Source organism: Lagopus muta, chromosome 8 (assembly GCF_023343835.1).
Source record: "Lagopus muta isolate bLagMut1 chromosome 8, bLagMut1 primary, whole genome shotgun sequence".
In the NCBI taxonomy this organism is placed as follows: Eukaryota; Metazoa; Chordata; class Aves; order Galliformes; family Phasianidae; genus Lagopus; species Lagopus muta.
In genome coordinates this window covers 21,743,870-21,762,382 of record NC_064440.1, presented here as the reverse complement: position 1 = coordinate 21,762,382, position 18,513 = coordinate 21,743,870, and the positions used below count along the sequence as shown (strand labels likewise).

Genomic DNA, 18,513 nt, shown 5'->3' with positions numbered 1-18,513 from the left:
ATTACTGCTGAACTGAAAGTACTCTTCTTTGATTTCAGAATTGCCTCTCATCTTCATTACTCCACTAAGTGATGTGAAGGTCTTTGAGAAGGATGAAGCCAAGTTTGAATGTGAAGTGTCCAGAGAGCCCAAGACTTTCCGCTGGTTAAAAGGAACACAAGAGATCACTTCTGATGAAAGATTTGAAATAATTTCGGATGGGACAAAGCATGCTCTGATTATTAAATCTGTTGCATTTGATGATGAGGCTAAATATATGTTTGAAGCTGAAGATAAAAGAACAAGTGCCAAGCTAATTATTGAAGGTTTGTTTGCCTTTATAGGAAAGAGTTGTGACATAGTTGTTCTTGAACTGTTTTTATTCATAGTATTTTTACTAATGAAATATCTTATTGACATAGGTATTCGCCTGAAATTCATTACTCCTCTCAAGGATGTAACAAAAAAGGAGCGAGAAACTGCAGTGTTCACAGTGGAACTCTCTCATGAAAATATCCCCGTTATCTGGTTCAAGAATGACCAACGGTTACATACCAGTAAAGTGGTTTCAATGACAGATGATGGCAAATTTCATACACTCACGATCAAAGATCTTACTATTGATGATACTTCTCAGATTAGAGTGGAAGCTATGGGCAAATCCTCAGAAGCTAAACTCACTGTTCTGGGTAAGCATACCCAAAAAAATTTTATATGATATATTATTATCAGAAGAGTCTTCCTAATGAAAAATCAGAAGGTCCTGTAATATGTTTGGTTTGGCAAGGGTTGGGTTTTTGTGTTTTTTTTTTTTCTATCTAAACCTATTCTACGGTGTTTTACAATTTGCTTGTCTTCCACTGGGCTTCATTTACCCTTCACAAGGGATGATTAAAATAACTTTGAGCTTTCATCTAGGTGTGGCAAAATTAGCTATAAAATACTACTTATATGGTGCTCTGAAGCTCCTAAAAAGAGCGAAATCATTTCGTCAGCAATACGAGTAATACACTGAAATGCTTCTTAGATATTTGTTTTCTCTTTTTGCAGGAAACTATGCAATAATAATTAGGACTATATTTTATTGCTCTTAGAAGGCATAAACAGGAAATGTATTTACAGTAAGAATTATTGTCCTTTCACTTGCAGAGGGAGACCCTTACTTCACTGGGAAGCTTCAGGATTACACAGCTGTAGAGAAAGATGAAGTGATTTTACAGTGTGAAATCAGCAAAGCAGATGCCCCAGTGAAATGGATGAAGGATGGAAAACCAATTACTCCATCAAAGAATGTTGTTATTAAGGCTGATGGTAAAAAGAGAATACTTATACTGAAGAAAGCTTTGAAGAAAGACATTGGACAGTATACTTGTGATTGTGGTACCGATCAAACCTCTGCTAACCTCAATATTGAAGGTAGGGCTGGGTTGCTATGTCAAAGTAGTCTGTTGGGATCCACTACAGACTGACAGAATCAATCTTTCTTTTTTTCTTTCCGCTCTCCAGACAGAGATATTGAAATCATCCGTCCACTATACAGTGTGGAGGTGATTGAGACAGAGACTGCCCGTTTTGATATTGAAATATCTGAGGAAGGTGTCCATGGCAATTGGAAGCTAAAAGGAGAACCCCTGACTGAATCACCTGTAAGCATATGTTTTAGGTTCTTTCTTATATGTTACTTAACAATTTTACATGTAGCTGGAATGTGAGGGAGAAGCAGACGGTTGCAGAAATTAAGTGAAAATTCATTCCACTTTCAGTAAGGGTAACTGTTGTAAAAATAGTGTAATTTTCAGTAATAACTTTAAAAATGTAATAGAAATCAGTACAAAATATCATATGAAATAGATAAATAATAAATGATTTTACATAAATACACTCTCTATTGCCAGTTCCTAAAAATCAAAATGCAGAGACCTTATGAAGTTCTGTTAAATGTGATAGCATTTGAAAATATATACTTTAGATTCTGTGGGTTTTTTTGTTTGTTTTGAGTTATGTTTGTTATAAATAGATGTAGATCGCATTTTCATACTCTTCACTATTGCTATGACAGCTAAAAATTATTTAAAATGGTATATGGCTTAATTAAATATTATTAACACCTTACTGGTAAGATCTGGAAGTTTAAAAATAAGTACAGTCATGACAGGAAATAATTTGGCAATGTTTGATGTTACAGTGCATATGTGAATAATCAAAATGATCAAAAGTTCCATGAAAATCAGTGTCTGGATGAAAGAAACCTTCTCAAGAACAGATCACAAAGGAAGCTTACCTTACCATTTCCTATTTATCTCTGGCCTTCTGATTGGTCTGCATATGAATGTATTGGCTAATCCACCAGCACATACATGCCACCCTCATAAATACACTGCCTCTTGCACTTTTTCCAGATTGCATTAGAAAGGAGGAAAAAAAAAGGGAGCAGACTATGAATGAATATTTATGGAGTATGTTATGGGCAGTGGGCCTGAGTTTTCTGAGTGTAGGAGAACATAACAGATGCATGGTCTGAGGAGAAGTATGGGCTGATCTGCTGAGGAACACAAACAAGATACTGGAAAAAATTATTTCACTTTTCTTTTTGAAGGACTGTGAAATCAAGGAGGAAGGCAAAAAGCACTTTCTTACCTTGTACAATGTACGTTTAGATCAAGCTGGGGGAGTAGATTTCCAAGCAGCAAATGCCAAATCTGGTGCTCACCTTCGAGTGAAACGTAAGTATCTTTGGAACACTTATGAACGTATGAATGTTTTATGTACTCAAAACTTTTTTAGTATGAGTGGACAAATCTGTATATTGTAATCTACCCAAGCCAATTATTTCTAGAACAAGTAGCTCAAGCTACCCTTTTTATCCTTTAATTAAAGAATGTTGATATTTAGTTAGTTATTATAACACTGGATATAGTTTATTTATATAGGTGTAGAAAAAGTAAAAAGATGGCTGTGAATGCTTCTTCATGATCTGGCATCGTGTAGTTATGAAATCAAAGTATCACAGCATCAGGCTTTGCAGCATTAAAATATCACGTTAACCTGAGAAGATGGGATCACAGTGATATTTGGAGATAGGGTTAAGATCGTGATGGACAGGGACAGACCACATGGTTGAAGACCACTTGTTTCCTACTCCAATCCTAGCCCTCGCTATTTTGGAAAACACATGCCTTATCTAGCAAGAGGCATGCAAGGCTTGGCAGAGAGACAGATGCACAGCAACTTTCCTGCTGACCTTGTTCAATTTAAAGAAGCGTGCTCTGCAAATAGGAAATTTTTGGTCACTAGCCCTTCCCCTAAAAACCCAGGGTGGCCCCTTCTATTTAGAGAATTAAAAGAGCGGCACTGCAATGTCTGTCTCTCTTGAGGGAAGCCACCATGGAGATTAGTACATAAGGGCAGCAGTTCTCTCTTGGGTAGAAGTGACTAATCTGAAAATGATGTCGTCTTCTTACCAAGCTCGAGTAATAGGCTTGCTGAGACCTCTCAAGGATGTAACAGTGACAGCTGGGGAATCTGCAACTTTTGATTGTGAACTCTCTTACGAGGGAATCCCAGTAGAGTGGTACCTGCAAGGAAAGAAACTGGAGCCCAGTGATAAGGTAGGGAGACTAAACTTTATTTTCCCTTGTGTTTCTTCGTCCTTCTTCACTTTCACCTCTCTTCCACTTTTTTATTTATTATTTATATATACATGTATTTTTTAATTTACTTTCTGCTAGTAGAGATAGTAAGGCACAGCACTGCTGTTGTGATTAATGGTAACTTCTCACTGACTCAGAATGGAATATTTTACCTGGAAAAGAAGGAGAATGTGGAATACTACAAGTATGTTTTGTACAAAGGGAAGCTAAGACTTTAGTTCCTGATTCTGTGCAAGATGCTGTTGCAGGGATGATGAATTATTTTTCCTCTGGTTAATTGTAGCTACTGTGAGAGAGTTTTGAAAGGTGCTTTCAGGAAATGTTTCTTTTCTTGAATGCTGAGTTGCAGTCCAATTCTGCATATAAGGGGATTAAGAGGATTCAAATTCCATTTCAGGCATTTGTTCTGGCACTCAAGATAACTTTCTGAATAGATTTGCTTGTCCAGCACTTCTCACTAACTATTTTTAACCCTTCATCAAGTGCTGGCTCTTAACTTTGAGATCTGAGCGGTCTGGAATGTAGCCAGTTTAACATTTAAAGTTAATGGAGGGGGGAGATTAATGTAGGAAGCATAAAATAAAATAGGTATGACTGGTTTTAAGACTACTTTTTTTTTTACGTGTTAGCTCTTCTACATGAGAAGGAATGAGAATATAAATGGAGATGTAAATCTCAGACAAAACAAACCTTCAAGGGATCATAGAATGTAGCAAAGTTTCAGAACCTGTAGTTATGCTCCTAATGATACTTCAGTATATATTTTTTACTTTTAAATGTAGTTTTAACAGATTGTATTCAGTTTTGGGAAATAGATCTTCCTGAGCTTTACCAAATTTGCTTAAGTGAAATCTAAATCATTAAAACATATAGAAGTAAGATAAGAAAACAATTATCAGAGGAGTGACAATCCAATTTACTATATTTATGAACAGATAGGCACAAAATTGAAACTCAACAGATGGGACATTTAGTAAACCAAAGTGATCACTTCTGAGTTTAGAAATAAAAATGTGGAAAACTATTAATCACTGCTATGGCTTGGTATTTATTACTGCCTGGCAAGTTATCACAAACTTAATATTTTTAAATGATCCTTTCAATTACTTGAGAAAATTCTAGATTTTTATTCAGCTTGCATATCTACTTAAAACTGTCATTTTTCTTCAGCTGAAATTTGTGAAGGAAAGTTTATGTAGAGGTAGCTAATGAAAATGCATGATTACCAAGAATTTTCAACTGTAAATGAACAGTGATATTTTTTTCAGGCAAAATTTTCTACGAAATTTAATAATAGAAAGTCAAACTAGCACTTGAAAAAGAGTGTGTGTGTGGGGGGAGACCAAGCTGCTTTATATTTCTGTACAGTTTTTTACTTCAGATGTAGACAGAAGTGATAGCATAAGCATAAACATAAAAGTTCAGATTTTTGTAAGTGAAAAGACAAAACAGAAATGATCCTCAAAATCCTCAGAAGATTTTTATTTTGAGCTATATTTATCATATGTATAAGGAAATTATCTGAGCTTCATTTAGAAGGAAACAAAAAAAATCTGTAGACAATAGGAAAAAAAAAAAAGCTATTTCATTAAGTGTTCCTCAAATCTTTGTTGTAGATACTTACAAAAGTATTTTTTTATGTACTTTATAAGGTTGTCACACGTGCTGAAGGGAGAGTTCACACACTTATTCTTAGAGATGTCAAGTTAACAGATGCCGGAGAAGTGTCACTGACTGCAAAAGATTTCAGAACTCAAGCAAATCTTTTTGTGAAAGGTAAGTCAGTCATTTTGATTATACCATAGCCAGTGTTAACAGACCATTCATGTTTCACCCCACAAAAGGATGTCAGCATACACCATATATCAAATTAGAAGGCTCATATATACGTTAGAATGGTAAATAAATTTCCTTACTAAAAATACCCCTTTAAAATCTTGATGTTTCATGGAAGAGTTGAGAAAATGATGAAATAGCGAAATAGCGAAAATATGACAGATGTGGGAGATCAATCAGTTCTTCAGGGTTTCTACAGCTTCACTGCAGATTTGAACGTTCAAGTGGCCTCAGTATGACACACCAATACCATATCTAGTTAAGACTTGCTTTTAGTCTTTCAAGTATCTGGAAAACTATGAAAAAAAAACCTTCAGCAGAGAAGTTCAAGAGTGCTGTTGATTGTTCAATTAAAAAAAAAAAAAAAACTGAGCAGAATGGAACAGTTCTGTACTAGCAGAAGGCCAGATGTGATTTAGATCTTTTCTACCAAAAATCTGTCTACTTTCAGAACCCCCAGTTGAATTTACTAAACCACTTGAGGATCAGACTGTCGAAGAGGAGGCCACTGCAGTACTGGAGTGTGAAGTTTCCAGGGAAAATGCAAAAGTGAAATGGTTTAAAAATGGAGAAGAAGTTCATAAAACAAAGAAGTATGATATCATTTCTGAAGGCAGAGTCAGAAAACTCATTATCCATGGCTGCACACTGGATGATGCAAAAACATATACCTGTGATGCCAAAGATTTTAAGACATCATGTTTTCTCAATGTTGAACGTAAGTAGATTATAATTTTCTATGGAATAAGTGTATAGACACTAGTACTATGATAAGCAATAAATCATAATATACATTTCAGTAATTTATTTTGCTTTATCTGGGCTTTTCCTCTACTAAAAATACTGTGCTTTTTTTGTAGCTCTTCGTGTTGAGTTCCTGAGGCCACTAACTGATCTTGAAGTTAAAGAAAAAGAGTCTGCTCGGTTTGAATGTGAAATTTCTCGGCCAGGTGTCAAGGTCAATAATATTTTCATTTTTTTTAATTTCAGTAGTTCCTTCAACTAGAGCTTTTACTTAAAATTGTTGCAAAAGAACACACAGCTGAAATCTGTGCTGAGCATGTTAATTTTAGTAACCATGTCAATTTGTTTTAAAACAGGTGAAGTGGTTCAAGGATGGCATTGAAATTAGAAAAGGCAAGAAGTATGATATAATTTCCAAAGGGGCAGAACGCATTCTTGTTATTAGTAAATGTCTCTTTGATGATGAAGCTGAATATGCCTGTGAAGCCAAAACAGCTAGAACTTCTGGCCTACTTACAGTGATAGGTAAATGCATCATTTTCATAATTTCATCTGTAAAGAAGAAAAAATGTTGTTTTGATGTAAGATCTTATTTGGTTTTCCAAATTCTTTTTTGCAGAGGAAGAAGCTGTTTTCACAAAACATCTTCATGATCTTGAAGTAAATGAAAATGAGACTGTAAGGTTGATCTGTGAAGTCTCAAAGCCTAATGCTGAAGTTACTTGGTTTAAAGGAGATGAGGAGGTGCCTGATGGTGGTAGATTTGAATACATTTCTGATGGCCGAAAGAGAATTCTTGTCATACGTAATGCTCATCCTGAGGATGCTGGCAAATATACTTGCAAACTACCAAGCTCTAGTACAACAGGAAAACTTACTGTACATGGTAAGAGTTACTTTTTTGTCTCTGTTCTGAAAAAAGAGATCAATTAGATCAATACATTTATACAAATACAAATATAAAGATAGATATCTACAAATTTGTTTATTTATTTATTTATGTATTTATTTATTTATAGAACTTGCTGCAGAATTTCTTACCAGACCACAAAATCTTGAAGTTCTTGAAGGAGACAAAGCTGAATTTGCCTGTTCAGTATCCAAAGAGGCAATTACAGTACAATGGCTGTGGGGTGACACAGTCCTGGAACCTGGTGATAAGTATGACATCATTTCAGATGGCAAAAAGAGGACACTTGTGGTTAAAGACTCCATTATAGGAGATGCAGGAAAGTACACTGTCAAGGTTGGTGAAGCTAAAGCTACAGCACGCCTGACAGTGATTGGTAAGTTTTGTTTTATCATTGTGAATATTTTATTGCATTTTTTTGTACAACATGATTTATTACTTCTTCCATTTTTTCAATTTCAGAAAAACTCAGGATTGTAACTCCCCTTAAGGACCAAGAAGTTAATGAGGGTCAAGAAATTATCTTCAACTGTGAAGTAAATAAAGAGGGTGCCAAAGAGAAGTGGTACAAAAATGGCGAGGCAATATTTGATAGTGCAAAATATATTATTGTCCAGAAGGATTTAGTTTATACTCTCCGAATCAGGGATACACAGTTGAAAGATCAAGCAACATACAGTATCTCACTGTCAAACCACAGAGGGGAACATGCCGAGAGCTCTGCTGCCTTAACAGTATTAGGTAAAAAAAACTTTCACTATATTACAGCTATTCAATGACCATTGTTTTGATTTCACAGGATGTAAATTAATCATGTTGTTTTTTTTTTTTTTTTAATTCTTAATAGAGGAGGATCTTAGAATTGTTGAACCCCTTGAAGACATTGAGACCATGGAAAAGAAAACTGTCACATTCTGGTGCAAAGTCAATCGTCTTAATGCAACTCTCAAATGGACAAAGAATGGTGAAGAGATCACCTTTGACAAGCGTGTTCTGTATAAAATTGATAAATACAAACACTCACTCATCATTAAAGACTGTGGCTTTAAAGATGAAGGTGAATACACTGTAACTGCTGGACAAGACAAATCTGTTGCAGAACTTCTCATCACAGAAGCACCAGCAGATTTCATTGAACATCTCCAGGACCAGACCGTCACTGAATTTGATGATGCTGTCTTTACCTGCCAGCTTACCAAGGAGAAAGCTAGTGTAAAATGGTACAGAAATGGCAGAGAAATCAAAGAAGGCAAAAAGTACGCATGTTTTATTATGCTTGTACATATGTTATTTGTATTCACTTTACTTTCTGTCTTTATCTGGAAATTAAAATACTGCTTACTTATTTTCTCTCCCATAAAGATATCAGTTTGAAAAGGATGGAAATCTTCACAGATTAATCATAAAAGACTGTAGACTAGATGATGAATGTGAATATTCCTGTGGAGTGGATGACAGAAAATCTAGGGCAAGACTTTTTGTCGAAGGTACTTGTAAAATTAAGTAGGATTAATTTCTTCATTATTTAGTGATAGTAGAAATGATAGACAAATAACCCCAAATGAATTGACATTCATTTCAGAAATCCCTGTGGAGATTATTCGACCACCACAAGATGTTTATGAAGCTCCTGGTGCAGATGTGATCTTTATGGCTGAACTAAACAAAGATGGTGTGGAAGTCAAGTGGCTGAGAAACAACATGATTATCATCCAAGGTGACAAACATCAAATGATGAGTGAAGGAAAAGTCCATAGGCTGCAGGTGTGCGAGATAAAGCCTCGTGACCAAGGAGAATACAGATTTATTGCTAAAGATAAGGAAGCAAGAGCTAAACTTGAATTAGCTGGTAAGTTGTCTGTTTCATACTTTTTTTATAAAATGTAAGATGAGTGAAATAAGTCTTCAACTAAATTTTGTTTTTCTTCTTTAAAAGAGTTGCATTAAAAAGAATATGCAATTAGGCATATGCTGTTGAGGAAATTAGAGGACACTTTTCATTGTCTACAGTAAAGAGCAAGAATTGAGGTTTACAGAAGACAGAACCATTTCATTTGGTCACTGCAGATGTGAAAAGCAAAAATTATTTGAGATGATCATTTTAGTTACATGAGTTATGGCTTCATTTGTTCAACTTCAGACCAGTAAATTACATTAAATTAATGCTCAAAAAGCAGCTCCCTCTTCCCTGACTTTATAGGAGGGCCGATTTTCTTGCTCTCTGGAGCAATGTAATGAATACATAAAGAGACTTGTTTAGAATTCACGTAACGGCTCCTTTTGTTTTTCTACTCCTTTGCTTCTACTTCTTTGCTTACCACACATTATTCTTTTAATATGGAAGTACTCATTTGTCACATTGATATTCCTTAGCTGCACCTAGAATCAAGACTGGTGATCAAAACCTAGTGGTTGATGTTGGGAAGCCTTTAACTATGACTGTTCCATATGATGCCTACCCAAGAGCAGAAGCTGAATGGTTGAAAGAGGAGGAAAGTCTACCAACAACAACTGTTGATACAACAACTGACTGTACTACCTTCAAAATTTATGAAGCAAAGAAATCAGATAAAGGAAGGTACAAGGTTGTACTTCGAAACAAACATGGACAGGCAGAAGCTTTCATCAATGTAAAGGTCATTGGTAAGTGCTCCTATTATTAAATTTTTACTTACATTTAGTTAAGCCAAATAAAATAAAAAGATGCAATCACCTAAATTATTGTTATATATTTGTTAGATGTTCCAGGGCCAGTTAGAAACTTGGAAGTCACTGAAACTTATGATGGTGAAGTTGGCCTTGCCTGGCAAGAACCAGAAAGTGATGGTGGAAGTAAAATCATTGGCTATGTTGTTGAAAGGCGTGATATCAAGCGTAAGACTTGGATTGTGGCCACTGATCATGCTGAAAATTGTGAATACACTGTTACTGGACTTCAGAAAGGAGGTGTTGAGTACCTCTTCCGTGTAAGCGCACGGAACCGAGTGGGTACTGGTGAACCAGTAGAAACAGAGAGACCTGTGGAAGCTAAAAGCAAATTTGGTGAGCAGAAGTTATGAAAAATTTGGTGTTTGATGACAGCATGAAAGAAAAACAAAACATTACTTACTGTAACAATAGATAGAGAAACAACCTTGTTTTTTCTTTTTCTCCATAAAATGAAATGCAGATGTTCCTGGTCCTCCTCAAAATGTAGAAGTTACTGATGTGAATAGGTCTGGTGCTACGCTTACCTGGGAAGTTCCTGAGTATGATGGAGGATCTCCAATTACTGGCTATGTTATTGAACTGCGTAACAGAGGTTCCATCAAATGGGAGCCAACTATGACCACTGGAGCTGATGAACTGTCAGCTGTCCTGACTGATGTTGTGGAAAATGAAGAATATTTCTTCAGAGTTAGAGCTCAAAATGTAGTTGGAGTTGGCAAACCAAGTCATCCTACACGTGCAGTGAAGATTATGGACCCAATTGGTAAGCATGCCAGCGCTACTATGATTGCATTTGCTTATTTAAATATTACGTGTACTGGAATGTTCCAAGAAGCAATTAGAGAAATGTGTGTACTGAAAAATAACATATTCAGCTAGGCTTTTCCTAATTTTGATGTTTAAACATTTCAGAAATATCTTACAAGCATTTGGCGCAGTAAGAACTGCCAATATTTTTTATCTGAACTTATGAGACAAACTTTATTTAAAAAATAGAAGGAATGCAACTTCAAAAATAGTACTTTAAGGTACAGACAACTGATATGCTGAACTATACTCCTTTACCAAGTTGCCAAGATGTGTTTCTCTCAAATTATTTTCAGAGAGACCAAGTCCTCCCATTAACCTTGATCATTCAGATCAAACAAAAACATCAGTGCAGCTCACATGGGAGCCTCCACTCGAAGATGGAGGAAGTCCAATCTTAGGATATATTATTGAAAGGAGAGAAGAAGGAACAGACAAATGGATCCGCTGTAACCCAAAACTAGTACCAGCGCTTACTTTTAAGGTGAGATGCTTGGCTCATCAGCAAAGTACTACAAAAAAAATGTATAGTTAATTTTTAATGAGTTACTAAAAATTATTTGTGCTTTTTAGGTGACTGGATTGAAAGCAGGGTCTAGCTATTACTACAGAGTCTCAGCAGAAAATGCAGCTGGGGTGTCTGATCCAGCTGAGGCTATTGGACCATTAACTGCAGACGATCCTTCTGGTAAGCTATGTGCTGTTTATCGAAGATAATTAATTAGAAAAGATGCACAGCTGAAGTTCATCTTGTGGCTCGGATGTATGTGTTTCTTCTGTGATTCTAAATAGCAGAAAAAGCTTTAGTCCTATGAGATTCTGGATTATTTCTCTTCGTTAAGAATCCAACCAATAATTAGCTGTATTAGGTAGAGACCTGTTAGGTTGCCTGGAGAGTAAGACGTGACCTTTTGTCTCCTGACCTAGATATGTGGAAGATGGGAGATATCTGAGGGAGAGAAAGTCAGTGAATACACAAAAGAAATCATGAAGTTCTTACTTTAAAGAATAGGTTAGATTTCTTATCTATTAATTCTAAAATATCACATATTTCTAACAGATTTTTAGCTGGGAAAGGGAGGAATTCATAAGCTACAACTAGGCCTAGACAGCTACAACCTGTTGGCTCAGATGCACTCAGAATCACCCTTTCAAAACAGCTATCATTAGTCATTTTCAGAACATTTGAAAATATTTAATGAAATTCATTTTCCATTTTTTCAGTTGGACCTACAATGGACCTAAGTGCATTTAAAGATGGACTAGAAGTTATTGTTCCAGAGCCAATAAAGATCCATGTTCCTATCACTGGCTACCCTATTCCAACTGCCACATGGTCTTTTGGTGAGCAAGTCTTAGAAGAAGGTGATCGTGTAACAATGAAGACCACTGCTGCCTTTGCAGAACTTGTAATTACTCCAAGCGAACGTCCAGACAAGGGAATTTATACCTTAACATTAGAAAACCCTGTATCATCTGTTTCAGGAGAAATCAATGTTAACGTCATTGGTAAGTGGACATGTATATATTCTAATATTAACATTATTAGATTAATACAGTAAAATCACATAACTTTCAGTAAGCCAAGAGTATTAAAACATAACTACAAATTAGAAATTAAACCCCCCAAAAGCTTTTTTTTTATCTTCAACAGCCAGCTGTTTACTATTTTAGGAAGAATAACTGAGTACAGCAAGTTTTTTGGCAGATAGATAAAATAAAGATCATCTGACAACGTCTGATTAGAAAATAATAAAATGATTGTGATTTCCAGCTCGCCCAGGTGCTCCAAAAGAACTTAAAGTTGTAGACGTAAGCAGGAGTACAGTACAGCTGTCATGGGAACCTCCAGAAGATGATGGTGGAAGTCCAGTTATTGACTATATAATTGAAAAACGTGAAGTAAGCCGGAAAACATGGATCAAGGTATGTTCATTCTTTATCATTCCTTTTGTATTTGCTATATTGTTTCCACATGAGCTGCTGAATTTTGTCATAATTTTGTAATAACTCTTTGGAAATAGATTTTAGAAGCACAATGGATTCTTCCTTCACTTTAGGTTATGGACCATGTCGTGGACCAAGAGTTCTCTGTACCTGACCTCATCCAAGGGAAAGAATATTTATTTAGAGTTTCTGCACGCAATAAGTGTGGCCCAGGAGAGCCTGCATATATTGATGAACCCATAAATATGTCAGCACCAGCAAGTGAGTCAATTTTTTTAGACTTGCTCATTTTCTTGGTGACTGTCTTTGAAAATCTTGCTGATTTTTCTTTCAACAATATGTTAAAAATAATAAATAAATAAAAATATTAAACCAACTAAAAAAAAAACAAACAACCAAAAACCAAATGAACAAAAAAACAGTTCCTTAGATTGTTTTCTAAGATACCGTATGTATTTAATTTTTAATAGCGGTGCCCGATCCACCTGAGAATGTTAAATGGAGAAATCCAACTTCAAAAGGAATCTTCCTAACATGGGAACCTCCCAAATATGATGGTGGTGCTCGCATTAAGGGCTATCTGGTAGAAAAATCACAACGTGGCACAGATAAGTGGGAGATATGTGGGGAGCCTGTTATTGAAACAAAGTAAGTAATTTCACGCTATAATTACAACCTTTTAACTAACTGTACCATCCGAGCCTCTTTAAAAATCTGTATTTTTTTTTTTAACAAACAGAATGGAAGTAACAAAACTTAAGGAAGGAGAGTGGTATGCATATCGGGTTAAGGCTTTGAACAGAATAGGAGCAAGCAAGCCAAGCAAGCCAACAGATGATATTCAGGCCATTGATGCGAAAGGTAATTACTTCTATCAATTACAATAGCCACCTCATTTTTACTAGTCTCTGAAATATTGTTTCTATAACAATGTTTCAATTGTCTCCTAAATCAGAGGCTCCAGAAATTTTCTTAGATGTGAAACTGCTCGCTGGACTCACTGTGAAAGCTGGAACTAAAATTGAGCTGCCGGCCAAAATAACTGGAAAGCCTGAGCCCCGAATTACTTGGACCAAGGCCGAAAAAATACTGAGACCTGATGATAGAATCACTATTGAAACGAAACCTGGTCATTCTACAGTCACTATTACAGACAGCAAGAGGAGTGACAGTGGAACCTACATTATAGAAGCTGTAAATTCCAGTGGACGTGCTACAGCTGTTGTTGAAGTTAATGTTCTTGGTATGCACATTTTTTTTTTATTATTAAAAGCATGAGTAATGTATTGAGATATGCAAGCAGAAGATTAACGTTTTCATCCTATCTCCTACAGATAAACCTGGTCCACCAGCTGCATTTGATGTATCAGAAATCACTAATGAATCCTGCCTTCTGACATGGAATCCTCCCCGAGATGATGGAGGTTCTAAAATTACTAACTATGTCCTTGAGAAAAGAGCTACAGACAGTGAAATATGGCATAAATTGTCATCAACTATCAAGGACACTTCATTCAGAGCTACCAATTTAACTCCTCATAAGGAATATGTGTTCCGAGTCAGTGCTGAGAACATGTATGGTATTGGGGAGCCAGTACAGTGTAACCCCATCATTGCAAAATATTCCTTTGGTAAGTGAATTAAATATTAAATTTTGAAAATGTTGAATTTTAACAGCTATGAAAATGCATGTGTAACGGTGTTTTTTTGTTTTGCTTTTTTCATTTATTAATTTATACAGAACCACCAGGCCCTCCAACAGGTCTCAAGCCTATAGAGGTTACCAAAGATTCAGTGACCCTAACATGGAATGAACCAGATGAAGATGGTGGCAGCCCCATTACTGGCTACTGGGTTGAGAGATACGATCCTGAGCAGGATAAATGGATAAAATGCAATAAAATGCCAGTGAAAGATACAACATTCAAGTAAGATATAGTCACTTTAGGCTGAAACTGAGATGTAAAAATTTAAAAGTAGCCTTTTAAACAAATGTTACTTCATGACTGTTCTTTTTTCCCTGCTTCTGTAAGTTTAGATTCAACTAATATCCAGTTACATACTTTATCTGGTGAAGAAGTATGTCTTTACAGAAAACTGAATTGTTGCTTATTTTTTTCTTTTTTTCTATTATGCTTACTAACATCTGTGCTTTGTGATTACTTATAAGACATTCAAAAATAACAAACAAAGCCATTTTCTGCATCAATTTGCCAACATCCCTTTTTTAAACCTGACATTTGCATTAGCTAAAAGTCATACTACAAACAGAAATGTGAAATTACTCTCAATACATCTATCTCTACATCTCAGCACACCATTTTGCTGTTGGCAGTATGCCTATTCTCATTGTTTCATATAGCATCATTAGCTGTAACTTGGTTATTTTCAGATTTTCTAAGTAAATTATAAAGAATATAGAAAATATTGTTTTAGGTAAGAGTTAACATGTGGATTGTTTTAATCAAACTTAATTTTGATTTCCAGAGTTAAAGGTCTTACAAATAAGAAGAAATACAAGTTCCGTGTCTTGGCAGAGAATCTTGCAGGACCTGGAAAACCAAGCAAGGAAACAGAGCCAATCTTAGTGAAAGACCCAATTGGTATAATAAACATATCTTGAATGTTCTAATTTAACAAAAACAAGTTTTTAGGTCTTTTTTTTCAATAATTTAATTAATATTGAACTCTTGTCTAGATCCACCATGGCCCCCTGGAAAGCCAACAGTGAAAGATGTTGGCAAAACGTCATTATTTCTGAACTGGACAAAGCCAGAACACGATGGAGGGGCAAAGATTGAGTCTTACGTCATTGAACTGTTAAAGACTGGAACAGATGAATGGGTGAGAGTGGCTGAAGGAGTGCCCACAACTGAACACTTTCTCAAAGGACTTATGGAGAAACAAGAATATTCATTCCGTGTAAGAGCTGTGAACAAGGCTGGAGAGAGTGAGCCTAGTGAACCCAGTGACCCTGTGCTGTGCAAGGAGAGGCTGTGTAAGTATTGTTTCAGAATGTGCTGTTTCTGCAAGTACACTCAGTCTTTCTTAAAAAGCCTCATGTCTGCCTATCTCTGTAGGCAGCAAGTGAACGTTTCCAGACACACTAAATATTAAAATCTACCCTTGTTGATCTAAGAAGTTTTCATAGTTTCAGTATTATTCTCTATCTTCCAGGATCTTTGCTGGGCAAGATAGTAACCTGCTTTTCCTTTTATTATTATTTTACAGTTCCTCCTTCTCCTCCTCGATGGCTTGAGGTTATTAATATTACTAAAAACACAGCAGATCTTAAATGGACAGTGCCAGAAAAAGATGGGGGCTCCCCAATTACCAACTACATTGTTGAAAAGAGAGACGTAAGGAGAAAAGGCTGGCAGACTGTAGATACAACAGTGAAAGATACCAAGTACACAGTGAGCCCGCTGACTGAAGGCTCATTGTATGTCTTCCGTGTGGCTGCTGAAAATGCCATTGGGCAAAGTGACTACTGTGAAATTGAAGATTCAGTGCTTGCTAAAGATACTTTCAGTAAGTTTGAGATTTGCTTTCGGAGTGATTAATGGAATAGCTGACTTCTCATGGATTCCTTTTTTACTAATTTGTGTATGTATTTTGTTTAGCAACCCCTGGGCCTCCATATGCTCTTACAGTAGTTGAAGTGACAAAAGGTCATGTTGATTTGAAATGGGAACCACCTAAGAATGATGGTGGCAGACCAATTCAAAGGTAAGCTCATTTTATGATTGTGTAGCGTTTTCTGTGGATTATTTTTCCATAAATGAAGACGCTTCTGTCAACATTTTTAAATTTTAAATGGACATATTTTATATGAAGAAGAGGTGAATTTATGTGACAAGCAACTTTATGGTTGCAGCAAGTACAAGTTTAATTTTAAAAGTGGAAATTATACAAATAGAAATGATCTAATGTGCATAAACAATTAATGTGTGTAAACATCCTCACAAAAAAAAAAGGGGGGGCAGGATCTAATTAAATGAGATGAAATTGAGTTGTATATACAAAATTAAGCTTTAATGCAGACATAGTCTCCAGCTCTAGGTGGAGCTCTAGCTACTTTTCCTGTTACATTTTTCAACACAACTGTTAACATTTTTCTTCTGCCTGAGTTTCTTAGTAAAACTACATATGTTGAGCTGGTACAAAGCATCATCTTTGTTTTTTCTCTTTATTCCATTTCTCAGACTATTTTCCTCCTTTTGATTTCTTCTAAATTCTCCTTTTCTTTAGTTTCTCAAGTATCTCTTCTCTGAAATTTACCTTGAGTAGCAGTTAGATTTTTCTCTATATATTTTCACTCTTCCTCTTCTTCCCATTCACAGTAAACATATCCTAAACAGACAACTACAAAGATCTGCTTGAAGGAACATAAATCATTTAATCTTTCTTACCATCCCATAGATTATTGTAAACAGAATTCAGATAACTGAAGTATTCAGAGATAATATCTACAGACATTTTCAATAGAACTTATCCACTGCTGTCTGAATTAGCAAATATATAAATATAGCATGGGAGTTTTTCACCTCTGCAGCTCTACAAAACCCAAGAACAGATTTACTCTGTCATCAGCAGCAACCCCATTAGCCTAATAGCTACTAAGGCTATTAGGATTATGTTGCTGATATGTGAAATTATGCTTAGTCTGTCACCATTGACTACCTTTATTTTTCCATTGGCTAAACCATTCAAATCTCACACTATTTTAATGAGCAGGAAATCTGAAATGTTCATATTTGACATTCCTGATACTATTTGTTCCTGTTTATTCAGATATGTTATTGAAAAGAAGGAAAAACTAGCCACCCGCTGGGTAAAAGCTGGCAAGACAGCTGGTCCAGATTGCAATTTCAGAGTGACTGATGTCATCGAAGGTATAGATGTACAGTTCCAGGTTCGTGCAGAAAATGAAGCTGGCTGTGGTCATCCCAGTGAACCAACTGATCTCATTCATATTGAAGATCCAACAAGTAAGTAGTATTATAACATACAGCATATGGACTATGGAAGCAGTGTGTTGGCTAGAACAGATAATTGAGTGAAAAATAACACATCCTTTTTATTTTTACAGGCCCTCCTTCACCTCCTCAGGATTTACATGTCACAGATGCAGGTCGAAATCATATTTGCATTGCATGGAAGCCACCAGAGAAGAATGGTGGAAGTCCTATTATTGGGTACAACGTTGAGTTGTGTGAAGCAGGAACAGAAAAATGGATGCGAATCAATTCTCGTCCAATAAAAGATCTAAAATGCAAAGTGGAGGAAGGTGTTGTTCCAGACAAGGAATATGTGCTGAGAGTCAGAGCAGTCAATGCTGTTGGAGCCAGTGAGCCATCAGACGTCTCAGAAAAAGTTGTTACCAAGGACCCGGACTGTAAGAATAGATTTTCTTTCTGAAATCTACATAACTGATAACTGAAAAAGTCTTTAGTGTTCAGTACATTTATAATATTAAATTTATTTTTACAGGTAATCCAACCATTGATCTAAAAACTCGTGATATTGTTGTTGTTAAAGGACAGAAATTAAGTATCCCTGTACCCTTCAGAGCTGTTCCATCCCCAACAATCACATGGCACAAAGATGGCAAAGAGTTAAAAGCTGGTGACAGAACAACGATGAAGAGTGACTACACTTCTGCATTGCTTGAAGTCATAGAGAGTGTTCATGCTGATGCTGGCATTTATACAATTACACTGGAAAACAAACTGGCATCAACAACTGGCTCTGTCAACGTCAAAGTCATTGGTAACTAGACATCTTTCATTCTGGGAGAGATGCCTGTCTCTGAGCCCACTAACTGATGGAAGTACTAGAAAATCCCTTTTTTGCCATGTGGATTTATCACTTCAACTCAGACGCTCTGTAAATTGCCTTTATTGCATTAATATAACAAAATCTAACCAA

General features: G+C 35.9%; 1 protein-coding gene across 11 annotated transcripts in view; it reads left to right on the top strand.

Moving 5' to 3' along the window:
• Positions 1-18,513, top strand: part of TTN (titin) — a 240,223-nt gene that overhangs the window by 144,643 nt on the left and 77,067 nt on the right. For all 11 annotated transcript variants that reach the window (XM_048953111.1, XM_048953110.1, XM_048953109.1 and 8 more), the window contains 36 exons: positions 39-305; positions 402-668; positions 1,129-1,395; positions 1,486-1,625; positions 2,576-2,702; positions 3,445-3,587; positions 5,282-5,405; positions 5,917-6,183; positions 6,326-6,423; positions 6,566-6,734; positions 6,829-7,095; positions 7,229-7,495; positions 7,582-7,860; positions 7,967-8,375; positions 8,482-8,606; positions 8,702-8,968; positions 9,493-9,762; positions 9,859-10,161; positions 10,289-10,591; positions 10,932-11,119; positions 11,209-11,323; positions 11,860-12,144; positions 12,410-12,561; positions 12,696-12,843; positions 13,053-13,230; positions 13,322-13,443; positions 13,538-13,825; positions 13,917-14,213; positions 14,324-14,510; positions 15,070-15,185; positions 15,281-15,580; positions 15,814-16,113; positions 16,206-16,311; positions 17,377-17,573; positions 17,675-17,980; positions 18,076-18,354. In XM_048953111.1, coding sequence (XP_048809068.1) covers positions 39-305; positions 402-668; positions 1,129-1,395; positions 1,486-1,625; positions 2,576-2,702; positions 3,445-3,587; positions 5,282-5,405; positions 5,917-6,183; positions 6,326-6,423; positions 6,566-6,734; positions 6,829-7,095; positions 7,229-7,495; positions 7,582-7,860; positions 7,967-8,375; positions 8,482-8,606; positions 8,702-8,968; positions 9,493-9,762; positions 9,859-10,161; positions 10,289-10,591; positions 10,932-11,119; positions 11,209-11,323; positions 11,860-12,144; positions 12,410-12,561; positions 12,696-12,843; positions 13,053-13,230; positions 13,322-13,443; positions 13,538-13,825; positions 13,917-14,213; positions 14,324-14,510; positions 15,070-15,185; positions 15,281-15,580; positions 15,814-16,113; positions 16,206-16,311; positions 17,377-17,573; positions 17,675-17,980; positions 18,076-18,354 — 7,923 coding nt within the window. The remainder of the gene's footprint in view (positions 1-38; positions 306-401; positions 669-1,128; positions 1,396-1,485; positions 1,626-2,575; positions 2,703-3,444; positions 3,588-5,281; positions 5,406-5,916; positions 6,184-6,325; positions 6,424-6,565; positions 6,735-6,828; positions 7,096-7,228; positions 7,496-7,581; positions 7,861-7,966; positions 8,376-8,481; positions 8,607-8,701; positions 8,969-9,492; positions 9,763-9,858; positions 10,162-10,288; positions 10,592-10,931; positions 11,120-11,208; positions 11,324-11,859; positions 12,145-12,409; positions 12,562-12,695; positions 12,844-13,052; positions 13,231-13,321; positions 13,444-13,537; positions 13,826-13,916; positions 14,214-14,323; positions 14,511-15,069; positions 15,186-15,280; positions 15,581-15,813; positions 16,114-16,205; positions 16,312-17,376; positions 17,574-17,674; positions 17,981-18,075; positions 18,355-18,513) is intronic.